Below are 26433 nucleotides of genomic sequence, written 5' to 3'. Positions count from 1 at the left end.
GGGGGGAGAGTGCAGTGGAGAGATAAGTTTTTTTTTGGCCTTCCATCACAGCTATGTGATGGATGTTTATGTAAAATGTAATTATGTTGTGTCTGGGTCTATTTGTGTGTAATGTATGGCTGCAGAAACGGCATTTCGTTTGGAACTCTAGGGGTCCAAATGACAATTAAATTGACTCTTGACTCTTGACTCTTGTCTATGTCCATGCCCGAAACGGCTGCCGAGAGTGTTTTTCGCTTGTGTCCTATGACCTGGGCATGCACAGTCGGAATACCGAACTCGCTTATTCATTCTCTACCTGTCGTTACTATCTCACAATTACTTTTATGGTTTCCTTCAGGAGTAGTTTATCAGAATTAGTCATCTAGCAGATTTAATAATCTATCAGCACATTGCCCTATGGGCAAAATAGCAAATCCTCCTGACTTTTACAGTTAGTTCTAGCTTATATAAACATGAAGGAATGAGACTGCCAGACCCTTCATGCAGCTGCATCTGGCACAGCTGCCTGGCTTCTTGAACTGCCAACTACAATTAGGTACAAACATGCATCATTTGATTTTATACGTGCCCAAGGACATTATACCGTTATAAGATACTGCAGTCTTTGTCTCTTATTTGAGATTGAGAGTAAAGATGGGAGTTTATTCCAACTGAGTGGGATTACAGAGTAAAAATGTCTGTGTTCCTGATCGGCCATTATTTAGATTGGAGCTGGACACTTTGTGTATGACTGTAATGTGACCATCCTTAATCAGTCTGTGCCTATCCAAGGCCTGGTTGATCCTGTCTCATGGAGGGAATTCTTAGGGACAGCATCTTCCAGCATTTGGATAGGCACAGACTGTTAATGTTTGTCAGTATGGCTTCATGGGAAATTTTGTCTCGTATATCTGATCGTTTTTTGAAAAGGGTCACAGAGAGGTTTGATGAGGGTAAGGCAGCAGACATTGTCCATATGAGAAAAGTGCCACATAGTAGAATAGAATGGAAGGTTAGGTCATGTGGAAGGATTGATTCTCTGTTTGAAAACCTGTAACTTGTGGAGTGCTACAGAGGTTGGTGCTGGGTTCCTTGCTCCTGGTCATCTACTGAAGTTCACTGGAGTTTAGAAGGATGAGGTGGATCTTATAGAGACATATAAAATTATAAAAGGACTAGACAAGCTAGATGCAGGAAAAATGTTACCAATGTTGGGCGAGTCCAGAACCAGGGGCCACAGTCTTAGAACAATGGGGAGGCCATTTAAGACTGAGGTGAGAACATACTTTTTCACCTAGAGAGTTGTGAATTTGTGGAATTCCCTTCCACAGAGGGCAGTGGAGGCCCAAGTCACTGGATTGATTTAAGAGAGAGTTAGATAGAGCTCTAGGGGCTAGTGGAGTCAAGGGATATCAGAATCAGAATGCTTTATTGTCATTGCATGTGTCACATACAACGAGATTACTGTATCTCTCCATTTAAAAGAACTTCAAACATTCACATACTCATACTTTTTACACTCCCTTCCTCCCCAAACCCACCCATGGATTCACATTTTTACATAAATTAACACTCTCTCCCCCCCCCCCCCCCCCCCCCCTCCTCCTCCCCATAACCCGCTCCCGAGACAGAGTTCAATTTCAAGATTGCTGATGGGTAAAAACTGTTCTTGAGTCTGGCAGTTTGTGACTTTAGCGACCTGTACCTTTTTCCTGAGGGCAGCAGTGTGAAAAGGTGGTGACAAGGATGTGTGATGTCTTTCACGATATTACAAGTCCTGTTGCGGCATCTGGAGTGGTAAATGTCCTCCAGAGGGGGCACGGGGAGTCCAATGACACCCTGGGCAGTTTTTATCACCCTCTGGAGAGCTGCTCTGTCAGCTGCTGAACAGTTCCCAAACCAGACAGTAATGCAGTAAGTCAGTATGCTTTCTACCGAACAGCGGTAGAAAGACTCCAGCAGTTTAGCAGGCAGATGGGCCTTCCTCAGTGTTCTGAGGAAGTAAAGTCTCTGTTGCGCCTTTTTTACAACAACAGCAGAGTTCACAGACCATTTAAGATCCTCACTGATGTTGATTCCCAGAAATTTAAAACTAGGCACCTTCTCCACCTCCTCGCCCCCTATCTACAGTGGCCTGAGCTCCGCTCTATGTCGCCTAAAATCAGTGATCTCCTTTGTCTTTTTAGTGTTCAGAAAGAGATTGTTGTGAGCACTCAGAAAGTCTGTGCACCTCCTCTCTATAGGCGACCTCGTTCCCATTTGAGATGAGCCCCACCACGGTTGTATCGTCCGCAAATTTTATGATCCTATTTGCGGGGTGATGGGGCAAGCAGTCATGTGTGTATAGGGCGTAGAGGAGCGGACTGAGCACACAGCCCTGCGGTGCTCCTGTGCTGAGGGCCAGGGATGTTGAGGTGTAGGGTCCAAGTCTCACCGTCTGTGGGCGTTCACTGAGAAAGTCCAATATCCACCGACACAGTTGACTGCTGAGGCCAAGGTCTAGCATTTTTGTGATCAGCTCAGGATTGAGGAGCACTTCAACAACAACTCCGACCCCCGACGCATGTGGCAAGGCATCCAGGCCATCATGGACTACAGACCCTCCAACATCACCCCCACATCCAGCGACGCCTCCTTCCTTGAGGAGCTTAATCACTTCTATGGCCGCTTCGACAGGGACAATCTAGAGACAGCCATCAAGGCTGTGCTACCTGCCGATCACCAACCCCTCACACTCACCCCCTACGATGTGTACGTGGCACTGAGTAGGACTAATGCACGTAAAGCTGCTGGCCCTGACGGCATCCCCGGGCGCGTGCTCAGTGCCTGTGCTGCGCAGCTGACAGACGTCTGGACTGACATCTTCAACCTGTCACTTGCCCAAGCAGTTGTCCCCACTTGCCTTAAAACCACCTCCATCGTGCCAGTGCCAAAACACTCCACTGCGGCAAGCCTCAATGACTTCCGCCCAGTTGCACTTACCCCCATCATCACCAAGTGCTTCGAGAGGCTGGTCCTGGCACACCTCAAAAGCTGCCTACCCCCCACACTGGATCCCTATCAGTTTGCCTACCGCAAGAACAGGAGTACGGAGGATGCCATCTCTACGGCACTTCACTCCGCCCTCTCCCACCTCGACAACAGAGACATTTACGTAAGAATGCTGTTCATCGATTACAGCTCAGCATTCAACACCATTATACCATCAAAACTGATCACCAAACTCGGTAACCTGGGCATCGACCCCTCCCTCTGCAACTGGATACTGGACTTTCTAACCAACAGACCCCAGTCTGTGAGGTTAGACAAGCACACCTCTTCAACCCTCACCCTGAACACCGGCGTTCCACAGGGCTGTGTGCTGAGCCCCCTCCTCTACTCCCTCTTCACCTATGACTGCACACCTGTACATGGTACTAACACCATCATCAAGTATGCAGATGATACAACGGTGATTGGCCTCATCAGCAACAACGATGAGCTGGCCTTACAGGGAGGAGGTCCAGCACTTAGCAGCATGGTGCGCTGACAACAACCTGGCCCTTAACTCCAAGAAGACCAAGGAGCTCATTGTAGACTTCAGGAAGTCCAGAGGCGGCACGCACACCCCCATCCACATTAACGGAACGGAGGTGGAACATGTTTCTAGCTTCAGGTTCCTGGGAGTCAACATCTCCGATGACCTCTCTTGGACCCACAATACCTCTTCTCTGATCAAGAAGGCTCATCAGCGTCTCTTCTTCCTGAGGAGACTGAAGAAGGTCCATCTGTCTCCTCAGATCCTGGTGAACTTCTACCGCTGCACCATCGAGAGCATCCTTACCAACTGCATCACAGTATGGTATGGCAACTGCTCTGTCTCCGACCGGAAGGCATTGCAGAGGGTGGTGAAAATTACCCAACGCATCACCGGTTCCTCGCTCCCCTCCATTGAGTCTGTCCAAAGCAAGCGCTGTCTGCGGAGGGCGCTCAGCATCGCCAAGGACTGCTCTCACCCCAACCATGGACTGTTTACCCTCCTACCATCCGGGAGGCGCTACAGGTCTCTCCGTTGCCGAACCAGCAGGTCGAGGAACAGCTTCTTTCCGGCGGCTGTCACTCTACTCAACAACGTACCTCGGTGACTGCCAATCACCACCCCCCCCCCTCCGGACACTTATTATTAATTTATTATTCTTTAGTCAAATTGTTTGCTATGTCGCTCTTCAAGGGAGATGCTAAATGCATTTCGTTGTCTCTGTACTGTACACTGACAATGACAATTAAAATTGAATCTGAGTCTGAATCTCAATCAGCTTGCTGGGTATGATTGTATTAAAAGCTGAGCTGTAATCAACAAAAAGCATCCTGACATATGACCCCTTCTCCTCTAGGTGTTGTAGTGCAGCATGGAAGACAGTGTTTATGGCATCCTCTATCTATTAGCCCTATATGCATACTGGTGTGGGTCGAGTGAGGGGGGGAGAGATAATTTAAGGTGACCTAGGACCAGCCTTTCAAAGCACTTGGATATGGGGAGAAGGCAGGTTATTGATTGGGGATGAATCACAATGAATAGGCTCGAAGGGCCGAATGGCCTCCTCCTGCACCTAGTTTCTATGTTTCTATGTTACATTAACGGTTTGGATGACAATGTAATTCACATTGTTAGTAAATTTGCATTTGATGCCACAATAGGTTGTACAATGGATTGTGAGGAAGGATATCTTAAGTTTACAACAGGATCTATATCAATTGAGAAGAATGACAAATGGATTTTAACTTTATGACAAGTGTGATGTGTTGCACCTTGCCATGTCAAACCAGGGTAAGACTTACACAGTAAATGGTAGAGCCCCGAAGAGTGTTGTGGAGATTGGGGAGTGCAGGTGCATGGATCCCTGACAGTGGCGTCAGGTGGCCAATATGGTGAAGGACACCTTTGGCATTCTTGCCTTCATTGGGGAGGATATTAAGTACAAACTTTCACCTACAAAATCCTGATCCTCACCTACAAAGCCCTCCACCATCTGCCCCCCCCATATCTCACTGACCTCCTCTCCCCCTACCAACCCTCACGGTCCCTCAGATCCACATCAGCCTGTCTCCTCTCCATCCACAAGTCCAACCTCCGCAGCTTTGGGGACAGAGCTTTCTCCAGGGCAGCTCCTGGCTCTGGAACTCCCTCCCCCAACTGATCCGCAATTCCATGTCCCTCACCATCTTCCAGTCCCGCCTCAAGACCCATCTCTTCACCGCTGCCTATCCTTAGCCCCACGTGCCGTCCCTTTTCATCTGTGCATTAATTGCCTCATACTGTGTTTTGTATTGAATTCTGTATTTACTTTGTGTACTAGTCATGTCTCTACTATTTATTTCATTCCCCTTACATGTTTTTCCTCTACCTGCTAAATTTTGTAATGTGTCCTTGAGACTCTTGAAAGGCGCCCATAAATAAAATGTATTATTATTATTATTAAAGTCAGCTCATCGTGATGTGGCTGTGCAGGTGGTAGTTGCGATCGTGCTTGCAGTACTGTGTGCAGTCCTCGTCACCTAGCTATAGGAAGGATGTCCAAGAAGAAACTGCAGATGCTGGAAAATCGAAGGTCTGAGGAAGGGTTTCAGCCCAAAAAACGTTGCCTACTTCCTTCGCTCCATAGATGCTGCCTCACCCGCTGAGTTTCTCCAGCACTTATGTCTACCATAGGAAGGATGTCATTAAGTTGGAAAGGGTGCAGAAGATTCATGATGACTGTAACTGGACTTGCAGGCTTGAGTTATAGGGAAAGGTTGGATAGGCTGGTACTTTTTCTTTGGATTGCAGGAAGTTGAGGCGTAACCTTATTGAGGTGTGCAGGTTCATAAAGAGCATGGGTAAAATGAATGCCATCAGTCTTTTTCCCAGGATAGAGAATTTTAAAACTAGAGGGCATAAGTTTTTGGTGAGGGCGGAGAGAATTAAGAGGGACCTCAGGATCAACTTTTCCACTCAGGGTAGTCCATATCTGGAATAAGATGCCAGAAGAAGATAACAAAACTATTCAATTATGACTTACAAAATACATTTGTGTAGATATATGGATGGAAAGTGTTTAGAGGGAAGGATACCAAATGCTGGAGTAACTCAGCTGGGCAGGCAGCATATCTGGAGAACATGGAAAGTGACTTTTCAGGCTCGGACCTTTTCAGACTTTTTCAGTTTGAAGAAGGATCCTGACTGGCATAAACCAGCATCTGCAGTTCCTTTTTATTACATTAGGTTTTAGAGGATATGGGCCAAATGCATGCTACCTGTTTGGCATGAACAAGGTGGGCCGAAGGGCCTGTTTCCATGCTGTACAGTTCTAAGACTAAAGGAGAATGAAGGCTGTATCTTCGGTCTCCTTGAGGAAGGGAGCTGTTGCACGCCTGCTGAGCATATGTTTGGGTTGTTTTAAAGCGTTTGAAATATGTTGCCATGATCATGTGAGCTGTCTGTATTCAGTCAGTGGAGCCATGCGTCGTCAATGGCAAAGCACCATTCTTTGCTTCTGCTTGTTTTGCAGCTTTATAAGTCAAACGGGAGCATCCTGTGGTATAATTCCTCACTGACCAGGGCCCCAGAATTGGCTCTGGTGCAGTAAGAAATCAAAAGACTGGAGTGATGGCTACTTTGACACAACACAGATGTTTCTTTAGAAGATAATTTTCTTTTGCAAAATTGCTTGTATTTGTTGTTTTTTTTCTATTGAAATGGTCCACTGATTATGAGATGATTAAACATTTTATTTATATGCCCGATCCCAGGAAGGTATTCTGAATCCTTTGATAATTTTGGTAACATTCCCAATTTTTTTTTTTAGCGTTTTTGTTTCACATCTGTCGTTTTTAATGCCCTTTCCAGCATTAATGGCCTTTTCAGAGGGAACAATGTTATGTGAAGGGAGTGTAAGGGAAATACTCAGCAGGTCAGGTCGCATCTGTGGGAAGAGAAATTGAGGCAAGTTTTTTGGTTGGAGACCATGTATCTGAGTTACAAAGTAGAGAAGAGCATGTAAAGTTGCTGGGAAGGTGGGTGAGGGGACGTCTATGATGGGGTGAAACCAGGTGACCATGGGGGTATGGGTCCAGTTATAGAGAGGGCACGTGGGCAAATGAATGTGGGAGTAACAAATTGCAGAGCAAGAGGATAATCGCAGGGGACAGGCTGGGCATGACCTCCACTTCAGCTGGGGGAAAGAAAAGTTGGACTAGTATGACAAATGTAGGAACAAGGATCTGCAGATGCTGGTTTACAATAAAAGACACAATATGCTGGAGTAACTCAGTGTGTCAGGCAGCTTAGAGATGGTCGAATGGTACAGATTGCAAAATCAGGCTACCTGAAGTAGAATTCAATGTTGAATCCAGAAGTCTGCATCGTGCCCAGACAGGAGATGAGATGGTGTTCCTCCAGCTTGCGTTAGGCCTCAGTGTGGGGCCGAGTAGGATGGGGAATCAAAGTGGCAGCATTAGGAAGCACAGGATCGCTCCTGTGGGCTGAACATAGGCATACCACAAAGTGATCACCCATCCTGTGTGGTTTCTCCACTGAAGAATCCATGAACACTGAATACAGTGCACCAAATTGTAGGAAGTGCGAGTGAATCGCTGCTTCACCAGGAAAGACCGTTGGGGACCTGGATGATGAAAAAGGACAAATGTTGCATCACCTGGAGTTGCAAATTAGATTACTTTTTAATCTCATTTTATTGACCATGCTTTGAAGGAAGTTCTTTGCTCAGTGACTCACTGTTACGTGCATCCGTGGGAAAAAGGAACTGCGTGAACATTTTTACTTGTAAGGGCCTTAAGGAAAACATGATCTGGTGGAAGAACTGAGCGGGTTCCTGCAGCACCTGCAGTCCTTTGCATCTCCTGAGCGTTAGAGGAGGGGAATAACAACATTCAAATTGTTATGGAAATGCTTAAACGTTAATGGAACAAATATTCAATGAAGTGGAAACGTTTACGAGAAATTCTCAGATGTCGATGAAAGCATTTTTATTCAAGGTGCTCTTTTCACAACTTAAGGACATCTCAAAGCAGCCAATTAAATTTATTGCCCATTTTAACGTGGAGAAATATTGCACCGTTCTTATAAATAGCACTGAGCTCAGTGACCATAATATTCTGTAATAGAGACGCTGATTGAGGAACAGTATTTACTCTCGGTAGAGAATGCTAGTGAGTCTGAAGTAGGAAAGGTGCCAAGTCTGTGCTGCGCACTGACTTAACATCACAGATCCATGCATTTGTAGCCACATTGGTAAACAACCATAGTTGGATTTTCAGAACACCTACAACAGTATATGCAGTTAGTCACCTACAATGAAATACACAGAGCAACTCAATGGGTCAGGCTTATTTTCTGGAGAGCATCAATAGGCGACGTTCATGGTCGAGACCCACTATAGACTGATTGTGACAATCCATGATTGTTGCCTATCTATGTCTGACCCACAGAGTTTCTCCAATACTCTTGTTTTTATAAAGCAGCAACTGCAGTCCTTTCTGTGTACACTCGTCTACAAGGAAGTGTAAAGACAATGAAGAGGGGATGATAATCCCTCGAACCCTCGAACAAAACCAAATTTTGTTTGAACCTCAATGAAGTTCAAATGACAACAAATAAATTGTATTGTATTGTATAATCAGCATGCTTTTTGAGTGAAGGAAGTTAATGGTACAGTTACCCAGGAACTTATATTGTGGAGAAATGGGAACTTATGGCCATTGACAAATATCACATTCTGTTGATATGGTCATTTTAGTTGAAACTGTGTGACATATTAAATTTAATGGTATTGGTTTAGTTTGTCACGTGTACTAAGATGCAATGGAAGAGCTATTATTGCTTGCTATCCACACAAATGACACCTAACATGGCAGTTTATTTGACGAGAAAAGGTATTAAAAATATGGTTGAATCTGCATTGCAGAATTATATCCGAACTATATCAATTAGGGATGGTGAGGAGAAATTTAAAACATCACCAATGCTTTGATGATTTTCTAATGTGAACATATCTTTTAAGCAGTTGTTGTGTATGAAGGATGCTGGTTTAAACCGAAGATAGACACAAAATGTTGGAGTAACTCAGCGGGACAGGCTGCATCTCTGGAGAGAAGGAATGGGTGATGTTTCGGGTTGGGCCCCCTTCCTCAGACTGGGGAAATGTCACCCATTCCTTCTCTCCAGAGTGCTTGCTGCCTGTCCCGCTGTGTTAAAACAAAATATTTTGTTTTGAAGAATTGATATTCTTTCTGATCAAGTGATGCATGGTCAGTAAACTCTCCTCTCTCCGCAGGGCAGGAGTTGGATTGTGAAGAGGAGCTATGAAGATTTCCGGGTGCTGGACAAACATCTCCATCTATGTATCTATGACCGGCGATTTTCCCAGTTGGTGGAGCTGCCCCGTGCAGACTGGCTGAAGGACAGCGCAGAGGTAGGGAACCAGGTCTTGCTTCCCCCAGGGTGGTCACTGCAGAAAACCAGGGCTCAACATTTTCAGGGGGGGGAGGGAAAACTAGACGTAACCTTTCTCTCATGTGCCAATGTGGAGTAACGTTGGAGGTGGAAATTTCAGAGAAAAGCTCTTGGACAACAGTGGTCCTTCTGCTTCAATACACGGAAGGCTCCTGTGATATCTGGCTCATGTAATGCTCGTGTGCACTGTAGCATATAACGGGCAGCATGGTGGCGCAGCGGTAGAGGTGCTGTCTTACAGCGCTTGTAGCGTCGGGTTCGATCCCGACTACGGGTGCTGTCTGTACGGAGTTTGTACGTTCTCCCCGTGACCTGCGTGGGTTTTCTCCAAGACCTTCAGTTTCCTCCCACACTCCAAAGACATACGGGTATGTATGTAAATTGGCTTGGAAAATGTGAAAATGTACAAATTGTCCCTAGTGTGTGTAGGGTGATTAGCTATCTCTAATCAGCCCCAAAGTCGAGCCTCCTCGTCCAATTCTTTTACCTGTTTAGACAGGTCTCCCCCCCAAATAACGGGGTCTATAGCCCTTTGCTTACATAGTATAGCGAACTTAGGGTCTAGAGCTGGCTGAATGGCCCTTCAAACTGCACATTGCAAAAAATAGTGCTAATGGCATCCTTGTGGTCACTAATTTTGTCCACCTTTTCTAACATGCGGGCCAAAGCTGTTATGCCCGCCATGAGACCTTTCAGAGTATTACGGATTTTAATATCCCGACTCCTAACGGCCTTCCCAACATGTCTGCAAGTGCACCTGTAACAATGGCTACATTAAGAGCACCACAATATCCCGGGGTATAAAAGCCTTGCCAACACTTCAGCAAAAATATTAGCTTGAAGTTGATGGGTGGACTCACAGCCCTTCAATACTCACAGCCATCCTTCTCGAGATCATTCTCAGTGTGTTTCTGCTGGCAGTACTGGCTCATCATGTTCAGCAGGTTGTTTTATCCCACCCTTCAATAGGGGAAAGTGGCTCCATCACCTGCTCAGATTTTACCCCGTCAGACCTTCCATACCCTCCTCAGAGGCGTCTGACATTGCATGCAGCCCTTATGGGAAACTGCTGTGGGACTTATATTTATTTGCCCACTGTGGCTATCCTCCAATCCCGGAGCCTGCCACTGTGGAGAAATTTCCTCCAGCCACCACTCCAGCCGACTTACATGCTCTCGGGCACTAGTCGTCGCGGGTGCTTTAATATATGGGACCGCTCCTGCCGACCTTGGTGCTCTCTGGCACTAGTCGCACGCGGTATTTCCCGCAGCCGGTCCCCATGCCTACGGGCACTGGTCGTTCCCCATGGTCCCGGTACTCACGGGCACCTCTACCCATTTAGGGTGAAGTTTGGCACTCGCTCCCTTATGGGAGATGCTGGTGCCGACATTCATTGCTGCCTGCTGCTGGTCATTAAGCACCAGCAATTCTGTGTGGCAGCACTTCAGCTCTATACTGACATCAGTAGCTGGCTGCCTGCTGTTCAGAACACAGCAGTAACGACCTGTGGCTCTGCCCTGACGTCCTTAGCTGGCTGCCTGCTGTTCAGCAACACAGCAGTAACGTCTGTGGCTCTGCCCTGACGTCCTTAGCTGGCTGCCTGCTGCTCTTCAGAATACAGCAGCAACGTCTGGAAAAGAACCAAAGGTAAGGGAAATTTGTTCTTACCTGTACTGGTTTTCAGCCTGCCGTTTGGGAGGAACGTCCTTCCTCCCGCAGCCCCACGGACCCCATAGCGTAGGTCCTTGGGCTGCTGTCCCAGATGTCGGCTGACGGCTACGGAGTAGTCCTGCTCTCTTCCGGGTCCTGCCGCCGCTTCAATCGGCTCCGGAGCCGCTAGCGACTGCATCCAACATAGACTCGCCTTAGTCTGGAAAACCCCCGGGACGTGTTGCTTCGCTTCCCGCCCGGCAGCAGTCAATCTTGCCGGTGCGGGGAGCGACGTCGGGCACAGCTGTTTCTCTGCTGCTACTAAAAATAGCCTTTTAGGAATCCTCTCCGGAGGATTCGCGTGCCATCGGCTGCTGCTGGCTGCCCGCTGTTTCTGCGGTTCTCCCCTCCAGCTTCCCGCAGCTTCTTGCATTTCCTACCTGCAAGGTAAGTGGGAAAAATTTCGCAGTCTCTTACCTGCTTCTTTGCATTTCCCTCTAGGGAGACGTCCTCTCCCATGTCTGACTCGCACCATGCGTCTAGCGATATGACACGCATGCGCCGTAGCGGGGTTCTTCACGAAGTCACTCACGTGACTCCGAAGTAAAATCAGACAACACATAGAAACATAAATTACTAGACCAAGTGTTCCCCCAACGTGTGGTTGTGGAGGGGGAGGCGGCATGCAGCGTCACACACTAACTGCCCCCCCCCCCCCCCCCCGCACTCACGCTAATGGAGGGGAGGAGGGGGGAGAGAGAGAGGGGGGGGGGGGGGGGGGGGGGGGGAGGAGGGAGGGGAGGGAGGGGGGGAGGGGGGAGGGGGGGGGAGGGGGGAGGGGGGGATAGAGGGGGGGAGGGGACAGGGGGGGGGGAGGAGGGGGGGGGGGGAGAGAGGGGAAGGGGGGGGGAAGAGGAGAGAGGGGTGAGAGGAGAGGTAGAGGAGGGGATAGGAGTGGGGGGGAGGGGAGAGGGAGGGGGGTGGGGGGGGGAGAGAGGGGGGGGGGTGAGGGGGGGGGGGGGGGGGGGGGGGGGGGGGGTGAGAGAGTGCCTTTTTACTTCAACCCAAACAACCATTTGCAGGCAGTGCTTTTTTACCTCTAACCATATTTTCATTTTCAAACCAAATTAAGGGTACTTACAGTGCTGTAGACATTTGTCAGTGTCATTCAAAGCTCTGATTGAGGCACACCACTTGCAGAGACTGATTGAGGCACACCACTTCCTGGTTTTATAGTCGCCCCCCCCTCCCTCCAGCAGGGGCAGCAGAGAGAATGGGGAATGTTGTAAAAACAATAATATCTCTGTCAATTTTCATCGACGGGAAAAATCCTCGGCACACACGCGGCGGAGGGGGGCTCTGAGCGAGGTGGCCAAAAATGACGGCCGTAGGTGGCGCCGTACTCTCGGAAACCGCAGCACAGAAAACCGAAACCGGTCAAGAACAGAGTTTTATTAATATAGATACATACGTAAATTGCACAACATTTTTTTTAAAAAGTATGTACAAAAATGGTTGACGTTTAAAAGCACTCCTATTTTGCCTTGTAGACCATATTCTATCCATTTATTCTTAGTCTACACTTTTCCTTAAATATATCTATCCCATTCGTTGTCACTTCTGCATGTGGAAAAAAAATTAAGAATTTAGAACCGAATACTGACTTTTACTGATGCTGCCTGACCGACTGATTACTCCAGCACTTTGTGTCTATCTTTGGGTATGAACCTGCATCTGCAGTTCCTTTCTATACAATTTTTTGCAGGGTCTATTCAGGCCTCTTGGAAGAACAACAAAGCACTTTGAAAATAACAAAGAGTGCTGTCTCTGCCTGCAATTCAGATACATAACTGTGCCCACCCTGTCTGATTCTCTGAGCTAAAGTTTTCCTTTTGTTGTGTGGAGTTTGGGGGACTGTCCTAAATTACTTAAGAGCGGCAAACTTGGACACTTGACAGCCCAGAAGCAGCAACCTGAGACCCAGAAAGTGACTGTGACCCTGAACACTACAAACCCAGCAATCAAGGTCCACACGGTTGTGTTTGAGATTGGAGATGGTCACCATCTTCTTGAGAACAAAGAATGTAGGTAGGGGGTTAGGGTTAACAGATATTCCTCCGGCATTTTCGCAACACAACAGTTAATCCTCCGACATTTTCGCCACCTGTAATGGGATCCCATCACTGGTCACATTTTCCCATCTCCTCCCCTTTCGGCTTTCCGCTGAGACCGCTCCCTCCGTAACTCCCTGGTCAATTCGTCCCTTCCCACCCAAACCACCCCCTCCCCTGGTACTTTCCCTTGCAACAGCAAGAAATTCTACACTTCTTGCTTTACATCCCCTCTTGACCCATCCAAGGACCAAAGCAGTCTTTCCAGATGAGGCAGAAGTTTACCTGCACCTCCTCCAACCTCATCTATTGCATCCGATGCTCCAGGTGTCAGCTGCTCTACATCGGTGAGATCAAGCATAAGCTTGGCGATTGCTTCGCCCAACACCTCCGCTCGGTTCGCAATAACCAACCTCATCTCCCGGTGGCTCAGCACTTCAACTCCCCCTCCCATTCCAAATCCGACCTATCAGTCCTGGGCCTCCTCTATGGCCAGAGTGAGTCCCACAGCAAATTGAGAAGGGAATGGAGGGTTATGGTATGAGTGCAGGCAGGTGGGACTAAGGGGGAAAAAAAATTTGTTCGGCACGGACTTGTAGGGCCGAGATGACCTGTTTCCGTGCTGTAATTGTTATATGGTTATATGGTTTATATGGAGGAGCAGCACCTCAGATTTTGCTTGGGCAGTTTACACCTCAGCTGTATGAACATTGACTTCCCCAATTTCAGGTAGTTCTTGTTTTCTCCCTCCTTCCCCTCCCCTTCCTAGCATTCCCACAGCCCACTGTCTCCTCCTCTTCCTTTCGTCTTCCTGCCCCCCCCCCCCCCCCCCCCCCCCCCATCTCCACATCAGTCTGAAGAAGTGTCTCGACCCGAAACGTCACCTATTCCTTCGCTCCATAGATGCTGCCTCACCCGGTGAGTTACTCCAGCATTTTTGTCCACCTAAAAATGTAGGTAATGTCACTCCAGTAAATAGTATAGCTTCTGAGGGAATGGAATAATAAGAGCAGACTGTTGTGTGACTAAGTAATGGCTGTTGTTTCTCAGACCGGTGAGTTTGATAACCTCATTCTCTGATGCATTTATCTGATGCATTATTGTTGGCGTCATTTGGTGCTGAGTGGGTGAGGGGTTATTTACCAGAAGAATCGCTCGGGCAAAATAAAATCCCGTTTGAAAATGAGAAGTTCTATGATGTGCATCGAGGTACGAAAAAGTTGCAAAATGTTCCACAACGGACCAAGTCAATTTATCAACAGAAGAATGCCCACTTGTTTGAAGTCATATGAATGCAACAGTGGCATTCTGGAGGGTTTGAAATAGGCATACAGGTATGTAACGGGGTGGAGGAATATAGATCACACGCTGGCAGAGGAGATTACTTTAACCTGGCATCATGTTCGGCATGGACATTGGAAGCTAAAAGGCCTGTTTCTGTGCTGTATCTTTAATGTTCTGTAAATGTTGCCTCAACTATCTCCTCTGACAGCTCGTTCCATGTGCCAATCTTTACGAGCTTAATGGCATCTATCCTGTACTTGGGATATTGTGTTCAGTTTTGGTCACTTTTTTCAGCAGTGTGACCAAAACTGAACACAATACTCCAAGTACTCAAATTTAGTGTAATCTGCAGGTTTACAAATCATATCAGGTTTACAAATCATATCTTGTACTTGACAAATAGTAATGGGCCCAGCACCAGTCCCCGTGACACACCACTAGTCATTCCACAAGTCACGGATCCCGTGCAGTCTAACCTATTAGAGCAGACTGCTATGTGGAACCTTATCACTGGTCTTGCTGGTCCATATCGACTACTTCTACTGCCTTGCCTTTGTCAACCTTCTTGTTTACTTCTTCATTCAACTACGTGAGACATAATCACCCTCATACAAAACCAACCCTGTCTATCCAAATGCATGGACATCTTATCCCTCAAAATCATCTACAGCAGTATCCATAGTTCCCATGTTTTCTATGCCTCCCTTAAATAGAGGCCCAACATTAGTCACTCTCTAGTCTGCCAGTACCTTGCCATATATCTCAACCATGACTTCAGCAATTTGTTCGACAGAGTCATTGGAAGTATCTGATCAGGCCCGGAAATCTTTGGAATTTGGGAGGAAGTAGAGCAGTTGTAACAAGCCAATGCAGTCATACATAGTTTGTAAACTTCACTCACGCAATACTGAGATACATATTGCTGGACTTGTGACTCTGCTGTCCTGCCTTCACCATTTAGCTGCTGCTCATGTATCATTGCCAATGAGATCATCTGTTTAAGTGGCATGGTTAATTAGGGGCAACATTGACTGTGTCTTTTTACAAATCTGCAATAACAAAAATGTTGGAAACACACATCAGGCAGCTTTGGTGCAGAGGGAATTTGTTAATGTTTAAAGTCATCAACCTTTCATCAGGATCTCATCAGTTCTGAGGAACGATCATCACACATCTACAGACTGCCTATTTGCTGCAGTTCAATCTATCATCAGTCCCGGAGAGGAAATTGTATTTTTCTACCAAAGCTACAGTGAGCATGTAAGCAAAGGCTGAAACAAATGCAAGATAGGAACATTGGAGTGGGATGTGCCTGCCAGTCACAGTTGCTAATGAACCACAGGGAAAATAAGGCACAGCATAGAAATGTATATAAGCAAACTGCCACATTTTCCCCACTGAATAATCCAAATTGTTAATGGCAATCAGATTTGTTCACCAACTCAATCTAATGATGGGCATTTAGAAAGATGATCCAGCTGTGTGGAAAATATGGGTCTCAGCAGTTGTATGGACAGGGAGGTTAGGCAGGAAATGTGTCCAGTCAGTTTGTGTAACTTTAATTCATCTTTATTCCTTTCATATTACTGTCAATTTTCGAGTGATTTCTATTCCGTTTTCCTTTCATTGTTTTGAGTCTGTGCTGCAGGCGTCAAGATTGCAGGCCATGTTGTTTCAGTTTTTCTGGATTAGTGGCTGACTTGGACCAAGATGTTGCCATATTCAAACTTACCCCTTAATTCAGAAAGGCACGGGGCTTGGAATTGGCTGCAGAGTGAATACAAGCCAGAGCCAGCATCAGTTCCATTTCCTGGAATATGTAGACTCTTTGTGGAGCCAAGTGCTACAAAGGGAATTTTTGCCACGTCCTCTTTCTTTGCTGAGGTTTGATTGCAAAGGCTGTGATTGCTGTCTGGTGTCTTGGTCAAGCGACCACCGTTCACCTGGGACCTTTCTGCATAGACTGTTCAACTATGGTAGCACATCACACCTAACACCTGAGAGTAAATCTATGTGCAGAAATTGGCAGGCTCCAATTGGTGATTGGGAACCAGATTTTAAACTTTGAGAGCAATTGTTGGACGGGTATTTTTTGGTAAAATAAAAACAGGAAAATTATGGAAATGTTCAATTGGTCAGAAAGCATGTGTGGAGATGGGAACAGAATTAATATTGGTGACTTCATCACATTCACCAACCTGAAACAATAATTGATTCTCTTTCCACAGGCACTGCTTGACCTGAGTGTTTTCACTATTTTCTATTCATATTTCAGACTTCCAGCATTTGTAGTTCTTTGCATTTAGTTGGAGACAACCTGTTTTTTACAGTCATGTTTTGAACTTAAGTGAGGCTCAGTGGCGCAGCGGTAGAGTTTTCTGCTGTACATTGCCAGACCTGGGTGGGATCCATTCTTTGTGTGCTGTCTGTATGGAGTTTGTACGTTCTCCCTGTGACCCATGAGTTTTCTCCGGGTGCTCTGGTTTTCTTCCACAATTCAAAGACGTACAGGTTTGTAGGTTAATTGGCTTCTGTCAATTATAAATTGTCTCTTGTTTGTAGGATAGTGCTAGTATACGGGGTGCTCACTAGTTGCCGTAGACTCAGTGGGCCAAAGGGCCTTTTTCCACGCTGTATCTAAAGACTAAAAGTTTAAAGTATATTGGTAAGGCTTATTAAAACATTAGTGCCGACATCCCACACACTCTCTGCCAAACCTGCCTTTAAGAATGGTGGTGCAGGCTCGAAGGGCCGAATGGCCAACTACTGCACTTAATTTCTATGTTTCCCTCTCCTCACCCCTCTCCCTCTCCTCACCCCTCTCCCTCTCCCACCCACCCCTCTCTCCACCCGCCCCCTCTCCTCTCCCCATCCCCCTCTCTCACCCCGTACCTCGCTCTCCTTTCCCTCCCAAATCTGTCATGTTTCCTCCTCCTCCTCATCCCCCTCCTCTCCCTCCCTCCCCTCCCCTTCTGACCCCCCCCCCCCCCCCCCCCCCCCCTGTGAGTTTGGGGGGTGGTTAATTTGAGTTTGATGCCGCAGCCCCCCCCCCCCCCCCCCCCCAGAAAACGCTGTTGGGGTTAACAGACCCCCCCTCTCTGACCTCTACTCTGATCAAGAAGGCTCATCAGCGTCTCTTCTTCCTGAGGAGACTGAAGAAGGTCCATCTGTCTCCTCAGATCCTGGTGAACTTCTACCGCTGCACCATCGAGAGCATCCTTACCAACTGCATCACAGTATGGTATGGCAACTGCTCTGTCTCCGACCGGAATGCATTGCAGAGGGTGGTGAAAATTGCCCAACGCATCACCGGTTCCTCGCTCCCCTCCATTGAGTCTGTCCAAACCAAGCGCTGTCTGCGGAGGGCGCTCAGCATCGCCAAGGACTGCTCTCACCCCAATCATGGACTGTTTACCCTCCTACCATCCGGGAGGCGCTACAGGTCTCTCCGTTGCCAAACCAGCAGGTCGAGGAACAGCTTCTTTCCGGCGGCTGTCACTCTACTCAACAACGTACCTCGGTGACTGCCAATCACCACCCCCCCCCCCCCCCCCCCCCCGGACACTTATTATTATTTATTCAAATCGTTTGCTATGTCGCTCTTCAAGGGAGATGCTAAATGCATTTCGTTGTCTCTGTACTGTACACTGACAATGACAATTAAAATTGAATCTGAATCTGAATCTGAGACCCAACGGGTCTGCACTTGGTCTAGTTATTATATAAAACTGTGTGCCCGAAGTCCGGCTGCCTTTCTGCCTTTTGATTAATTCCATCGTGCGATGTCACAATGCCCAATGCTCGCAGATGTCCAATCACAATGCCCAATGCTCGCAGATGTCCAATCGGAATGGATCCATTTACATGTACGGCTTCCAGCTGCATTTCTTCCTTTGATTCACTGCAACTCGGACGCAGAATCGCCGACATCTTTTCCATTTCGGTAGAGATTTCACTTTTCTTTATAAGTATCCGCTCCTCATTACATTTCGTCGTGTTTAAGTACACGTTTTTAATCAAATTCTTCTCCCCCCCCCCCCCCCCCCCCCAATATTTCAAAAATAAACTGAATTCTCACCCATAGAATCAGCACCAGCCCCAGCCCCTGGTGAACGTTCCATCGTGTGATGTCACAATGCCCAATGCTCAAATACATTGTTGCCATAGAGGGAGTAGAGAGAAGGTTCACCAGACTGATTCCTGGAATGTCAGGACTTTCAAATGAATAAAGACTGGATAGACTCGCCTTGTACTCGCTAGATTTTAGAAGATTGAGGGGGTATCTTATAGAAACGTATAAAATTCTTAAGGGGTTGGACAGGCTAGATGCAGGAAGATTGTTCCGGATGTTGGGGAAGACCAGAACAAAGGGTCACAGTTTAAGGGTAAGGGGGAAATCCTTTAGGACAGAGATGAGAAAAACATTTTTCACACAGAGAGTGGTGAATCTCTGGAATTCTCTGCCACAGAAGGTAGTTGAGGTCAGTTCATTGGCTATATTTAAGAGGGAGTTAGATGTGGCCCTTGTGGCTAAAGGGATCAGGGGGTATGGAGAGAATGCAGGCACAGGATACTGAGTTGGATGATCAGCCATGATCATATTAAATGGTGGTGCAGGCTAGAAGGGCCAAATGGCCTACTCCTGCACTTAATTTCTCTGTTTCTATGTTTCTCTCCTCACCCCTCTCCCTCTGCCACCCATCTCTCTCTCTCCCCCACCCCCCTTCCCTCTCTACCCCACCCCCCCTTCCGTCTCTCCCCCCGCTCCCTTACCCTACCACTCTGTCCCCCTTCCACCAGTCCCTCTACCCCTCCCTCCCCACTCTCCCACCAAGTCCGCCCTCTCCCCCCCTCCCCCCCCCCTCTCCCCCCCCTCTCCCCTCTCCTCTCCCCTCTTCCCCACATCTTCCCTCTCCCCCCCCCCCATCTCTTTCCCTCACCCCACTCCCCCCCTCTCCACCTCCCTCCCCATCCCCCCTACCCCCATACCCTTTCCCCTACTCCTCCCTCCTCCCTCCTCCCCTTCCCACTCCCCCCCTCTCTCCTCCTTCCGCCCATTCCCCCCCTTTCCTTTTATCCTCCCCCCTCTACTCCAACCCTCTCCTCTGCCCTCTCCCCCCTCTTCTCTCCTCCTCTCCCCTCTGTCCATCCCCCCCCCCCCCTTCCTCCACCCCCCCCTATCTCCCCCCCCCAGAGGAGGAATTTCTTTACTCAGAGGGTGGTGAATCTGTGGAATTCATTGCCACAGGCAGCTGGGGAGGCCGGCATTGGGAATTAGTAAGGGTGTCAAAGGTTATGAGGCAAGGCATATAGAGCCATAGGCCTAGCCTTAAATATCAAGAAGACCCAGGTCCTACATCAACCTCCGTCTACCAGCCGTCTACCCAGCCCACTATAAAAGTGGACTACACCATTCTTGAAAACGTTGACCACTTCCCCTATCATGGCAACATTCTATCCACAAAAGCTGATATCGACTGAGGTCAGCCATCGCCTGAGTTGTGCCAGCGGAGCCTACGCCAGACTCAGGAAAAGAGTCTTGGAAGACCGAGACCTAAAGGCTCAAACAAAATTGTTGGTCGACAGAACCGTTGTCCTCCCCACCCTGTTGTATGGAGCCGAGTCATGGACCACGAGTCATGAGAGGGAAAAATACATCAGCATTGATTGAATGGCAGAGACTGGATGGGCCAAATGGCCTAATTCTGCTCACATGACACATGAACATGAGGTTTTATGCATCATATACACTCTTAACTCTACTTCCCAATCTCCTCAACATTGCTCCTGCCTCTCCCTTGTAGCACACATCTTCCTCTGACATGTGCTCTCTCACTGTCTCTGCCTCCCTCTGTCTGTAACACCCAGATCCTGTTCTTCTCGTTTTTGTCTTCTCTCTCTCTGAATCTCGCTGCCTTTCTCTCCCTGACATCCCATTTCTCCTTATTCTCTTTATTTGTTCATGTCCACGTCTGATTCCTGCTCTCCCTTTGATCTCTATTTTTAATTTGTACTTACTTCAATCTGCTGATGCACCTTGGGTTTCTGCTACATCTGCCATCCCTGTCTTTGATCTGTGCTCCTGTTGTTTCCTCCTTATGATTTGCAATCATAATCCCTGCTTTGCTGTGTCTGACAGTCTAGTCCCAGCTCGATTCTGGTTTCACTGTTCCTGTCACGTAGTTCCTTTTAGTTCTCTTCTCCCCAGATGTGCCCGCCCTAATGAATTTGGAGAATGTATTGCATTCAGTGAATGCTGTTCCATTCCAGGGATGGAAAAATATCCAGTCTCTGCAGAAAGTTTCTTTTCAGATTCCTGTATTAAAGGGAGGAGGTGGCTCTTCTCATCTCGATCTGTTCATAGAGCTATCAATGCATTAGCAAGCCATTTCACTTTTTACCTGTATGGGCTGCAAGACGTATTTAACTATTTCATTCTGTTAACATTTGGAAACATTTTGCACTTTGTGTCTATGTCAGGGGTGTCTACTTTAACCATCCACCTTTTATTTTCACAGACTGTTACCCAGATGCTGATGGCGTATCTTGCCAGGCTCACTGTCATAGCTGATAATAAGATCAACTGTGGGCCTGCTCTCACATGGATGGAGGTACGGACTCTCATTTTGCAACCTGCTTGGGTACTATTACAGAGTTGTCTTTAGGTAGTGGGTAGAAATGCTTAGTTACTCAACAGGTCACTAGCATCTGCAGCAAGCGAAACAGGGTTTCAGGTGAAATGGTCAGTGAACAGATACTACTCTGAGTTCGACCCGGGTTCGATCCTGACTACAGGTGCTTGTCTGTACAGAGTTTGCACGTTCTCCCCATGACCTGCGTGGGTTTTCTCAGGGATCTCTGGTTTCCTCCCACACTCCAAAAACATAAAGGTTTGTAGGGTAATTGGCTTGGTATAATTGTAAATTCTCCCTAGTGTGCATAGGAGAGTGTTAATGTGCGGGGATCGCTGGTCAAAGCTGGAACTTGGGCTCTGCTTCACCCTGTCAGGCCCTGACAGTGATCAGCAATGGCTTCTCTCCCTGTATCCACATGACTATTGTTGGTATCACTTTTCTTTCTGTTTCTCATCCAGGTTCTGACCTTCAGGTACGTAATGTATACACTCAGGGACAGTTATTGAGTCTTAACGCATCCAGCCCTTCTTGTCTACCTTCAGAGTTAACCCATCCACTGTGTCTCAGTTGTCAGTAGACATTTTATCTGTCTGAATACTGGGATGGCTGACGGCAATGTTTGTCTCCTTCATGGGCAAGATCCCCGGCCACTGATTGAACCATAGCCAGACCGTTCAGAATATCTCATCTACCCCAAATTGAATCACATACCATACTTTTAATTAAGGTTACACAAAAAAGCTGCTGGAGAGACTCAGCGGGTGCAGCAGCATCTATGGAGCGAAGGAAATAGGCAACGTTTCGGGCCGAAACCCTTCTTCAGACTGGACTCAGACTGGACTCAGACTTCTCCAGCTTTTTTTTGTGTAAGCATAGATGCTGCTGCACCCGCTGAGTTTCTCCAGCTTTTTTGTGTAACCTTCGATTCTCCAGCATCTGCAGTTCCCTCTTAAATACTTTTAATTAATATTTGTTTGTGTGTGAGTATGGTATGGCCATTAAAATCAGAAAACTGCAGTGCCAGAAATCTGAAATGAAAATATCAAAATGCCAGAAATGCTCATCAGAGTAAATAGCAGCTGCGGAGAGAGAAGCAGAGTTAAGTTTTCTTCAGAACTGGAAACTGATGGGAGGGGACATTGCAAAGTCCAGCTAAGAATGGAACCTGTTGAGATGATGCATTTTGTTCCAATGTCTTTATGAAATTTTGATAATCCCATGGGGTCCTTCAGAAAAATGTAGGTGAATCACTTACAGGTGAAACAAGATGAACAATTAGACTGACGAGCATAAAGCAATGCTTTCATTTCCTTTTTATTAATTCTTTTTTTTGTCCCAATGTTCCCTTTCGTTGACTGTTCATTCATGGTGTAGATTCCCAACTACCATTGAGAAGGTGGTAATGAGCTACTGCCTTCTTGAACTGCCGCAGTCATTGACGAGTAGGTTTACCACGATACTGTTACAATTCCACGATTTTGACCCAGCGTCAGTGTAAGAAGGGAGGTATATTCCCAAGTCGGGGTGGTGTATGGCTTATAGGACGAGTTCCAGGTGGTGGTGTCCCCAAGGGTTTACTGTCCTTGTAGGGCTAAAGGTATCAAGGGATATGGGGAAAAAGCGGGAATGGGGTACTGATTTTGGATGATCATCCGTGATTATATTGAATGGCGGTCCTTGCTTGAAGGGCTGAATGGCCTACTCCTGCACCTATTTTCTATGTTTCTATGTCATGGATGGTAGAGGTTGTGGGTTTGGAAAGTGTTGTTGAAGGAGTATTGGTGAGTTGCTGCAGTACATCCTATAGATGATGCAAACTGCTGCCACCATACATTAGTGGTGGAGTGAGTGGGTGATTGTGCATAAAGTGGCTGCTGTCTCGCACTCTGTTAAACTTGGGTGTTGTTGAAGTTGCGCTGATCCAGGCAAATGCAATGTATTCCATCACACTCCTGCCTTGTGCCTTCTAGATAGGCTTTGGGAACTGCAGGGTTCCTATTCTCTGACCGGCTCTTGTAGTATTTACATGGCTACTCCAGTTCCGTTTCTGGTCACTGGTAATCCCCACAAAATATTACTCGAGGGAGATTCAGTGAAGGTAATGCCATTGAATGTTAGGGGGTGATGGCTGGATTTTCTCATGTTGGATATCGTCATTACCTGACACCTGTGTGGCATGAATGTTACTTGCCGCCAATGGTCCCAGGCCTGGATATTGTCCAGATCTTGCTGCATTTGGATGTGGACTGCTTCAGTAACTAATCATAATCATGGTGCAAAACATCAAAGAACATGCCCACTTCTGACCATATGATTGAGTGAAGAGCATAGATGAAGCAACTTGAAGATGGTTGGGCCTAGGACACTTCCCTGAAGAACTGCAGGGAAACCATTGTCACAGGCACCTTCATCTTCTTTTGTGCTGGAGATGATTCCAATTCACACTGACTCCACTTCAGCCAGAACTCCAGGATGCCACACTCCATCAAATGCTGCCTTGATGTTGAGAGCGTGTGCGGACGTGGCGCCGACGGACGAGAAGCCGAAGCCGAAGCAAAGAAGTGGATGCCAAAAAACCGAATGGAAACAAAGCCGAAATGCAAACTAACCGTAAGAGCGGGACGCCTAAAATCCAACTCACCAAAAGGCTGCGTCGCCTAAAAGCAAACTCACCGAATGCCCGCTCTGTCGAAATGCCACCTACCCGAAAGGCGGGACAGCCCCCACTCTCCCAGGGCCACCCTCCGTGGGCTGTTGGTCGGGTGGAGCGGAGGCGTGGACAATGTTCAACCCTCCACAGTGATGTGATGGACGCGGGGGTCTGGACCAATCGTGGACAAGTCCCACCCCCCGGCAATGTCATGTCTGTTATTTGACTTTTCTGTTGAGTGATATTCAGTCCATTAGCTTGTAGATGACGCAGGTAGGTGGCGTTTCGGCAGAGTGGCCATTCAATGAGTTTGCTTTTAGGCGACGCAGCCTTATGATTAGTTGACTTTTCGGCTTCGTTTCCATCAGTTATTTGGCGTTTTGGCTTCCACTTCTTTGCTTCGGCTTCTCGTCCATCGGCACCACGTAAGGGTACCGTTGAGAGCAGTTAATTCACTTCTGGACTTCAGCTCCTCTGACCATGTCTGGGACAAGGCTGTAATAAGGTCAGGAGTTGAGTGACTTTAATGCAATCCAAACTGGGCCGTGAGCTGGCTGTTGCAAAGCAAATGCAGCTTGTTAAAGCTATCGATGTTCACTTCTGTCGCTGTGATGATGATCTAGAATAGACTAATGGAGAGGTAATTGGCCCGGTTGGATGTGTCATGCTTCTTGTGGTCAGGACATACCTGAGCAATTTTGGATAGCGTCAATCCCCTGGTTTGATGGTGATGACAGAGCGGGGGTATATGCTGGGCCATGAAGTGGCAGATTGTGGTTACAATACAATACGATTTTATTCGTCACATTGCACATACAGTGCAAGTGAAATGAATTTGCCAGCAGCGGTACAATGAGAAAAAACACACAAATACCCAATAAAAATGTAACACAAACATCCACCACAGCATTCATCACTGTGGTGGAAGACACAACATTTGGCCAGTCCTCCTCCATTTTCCCCCCTTTGACTCCCATTTGGTTCCTGCCGACGGCCCATAGTACCTTATGGACGTGCAATGCTCAACTGCTGAATCTGTTTGCTTCCTGTCCCATTTACGGTGTCCCATTCCCATTTACCCTTCAAATTGATGGCGGCAGGCGGAGGGAAAGAATGATGAAAGTGAGCTTTACCTCCAGCTCTGGCTCGACTGTGGAAGGCACCCTGCAGCACAGAGGCTGATCTATGGCCATTGGAGGTGAAGGACTAATGTCCGGGCATTGAAGTGTTTGTGTTGGCGGAGTGGGCCATTGGAGGCCCTGAAGCAGCCTGGGACTCAGATTGGGCACTGCTCCAAGTGGAACCAGCATGGAACAGTGGAGCAGCAGTGGTGGACATCGACACAGCATTTGATTAGGACGACCACTGCAAATCCGACACAGTGCCGCCATCAGGACAGCAGTCCTTTGAGACTGCAAGTTTAAGTCTCCACCATTTAAAAAAAAAATCAGACTTGAAGGATACTGCATGGAGCCTAAAGCATGGCAACCCTAGTGTACTGACTCAGGACCCTTGTGTGGGCATACTTGGTATGATTGTGCCTAATGTATAGTAGGATTGTCACTGAACTGTGTGCAAAAAAAGAATTTCAATGTACACGTTACTAAAAAATACCATTGAACCGTTGAAGTAATATTCCACGTGTCGCATTCATCAGCTGTGGGGACAGTAGATAGTAATTAGCGGAAGGTTTACCTGCCCAAGTTTAACCTGATAAGAAATTTTATGGGTTCCTGAGTTAATATTCAGGATTCCACGAGCAGTTCCTTCTTGACTGTGTTGGTGGGACAGAACATGGCCAGGAGTGGAGATGGGGGTGTCTGGGATGCTGACTGGAAGTTACGTGCATATTCCTCTCCCAATTGCGGCACAAAATGAAGACTGCAGGGTCAAAAGGGCAACCTTTTGCCGTTGTCCCTTTTAATGTCTCGGTCAATTCCAGGTGATCCATTTGTTTTTGTTTTTCGTGGCTTTTGAGTGGTTTATTGCAACTGAATGGTTTGCTACGATGTTTCAGAGAGAAACAGACAGAAACCTGTTTCAGAGAGAAACCTATTTCTATGTTTCTATAAAAAACGTTTTCACCCAGAGAGTTGTGAATTTGCGGAGAGAGTTAAATAGAGCTCTAGGGGCTAGTGGTGTCAAGGGATACGGGAAGAAGGCAGGCACGGGTTATTGATTGTGATCAGTCATGATCATAATGAATGGCAGTGCTGGCTCGAAGGGCCGAATGGCCTCCTCCTGCACCTATTTTCTATGTTTCCATAGAAGAGTCGATCTCATGTCTAAGCCTGGCTGATATCCTCCCCAACACGACATTGGTGAGCCAATTATAACTGACAATGTTCTCATCTATGACTCTTTGGGGCTTTATCAGAAATGTCTGATTATTTTGCTGTAAATTCCTATTGGAGCCCACCAGCTCTGAATTTATTGAGCATTCCCACTGTTATCCCGTCTGCGATTAGTAATCTCAGCATAAACAGATCGGCCTCTTCTGACCTGGTCTTCACTTCCTGCAGGAATCCTTTCATAAAGAATGGATGGGTTCCTGTTGGAGAAACAGTCTAGACACTTCTTGGGCGTAATTGGTTTCATGTGTCTAGAATGCATATTATTAAACGTGTAGTT

At 47.2% G+C, this 26433-nt stretch overlaps 1 protein-coding gene across 6 annotated transcripts in view; it reads left to right on the top strand.

Moving 5' to 3' along the window:
* LOC129712461 (rho GTPase-activating protein 32-like) overlaps positions 1–26433 on the top strand; it is a 570135-nt gene that overhangs the window by 329027 nt on the left and 214675 nt on the right. For 5 of the 6 annotated variants that reach the window (XM_055660923.1, XM_055660920.1, XM_055660918.1 and 2 more), the window contains 2 exons: positions 9294–9431; positions 21036–21128. In XM_055660923.1, the coding sequence (XP_055516898.1) occupies positions 9294–9431; positions 21036–21128 (231 nt within the window). The remainder of the gene's footprint in view (positions 1–9293; positions 9432–21035; positions 21129–26433) is intronic. The other variant, XM_055660922.1, reaches the window with a different exon arrangement.

This window comes from Leucoraja erinacea, chromosome 32 (genome assembly GCF_028641065.1).
Source record: "Leucoraja erinacea ecotype New England chromosome 32, Leri_hhj_1, whole genome shotgun sequence".
NCBI classification, from domain to species: Eukaryota; Metazoa; Chordata; class Chondrichthyes; order Rajiformes; family Rajidae; genus Leucoraja; species Leucoraja erinaceus.
Note: the sequence above shows the minus strand (reverse complement) of the source record. Positions and strands in the feature narration are given on the sequence as shown.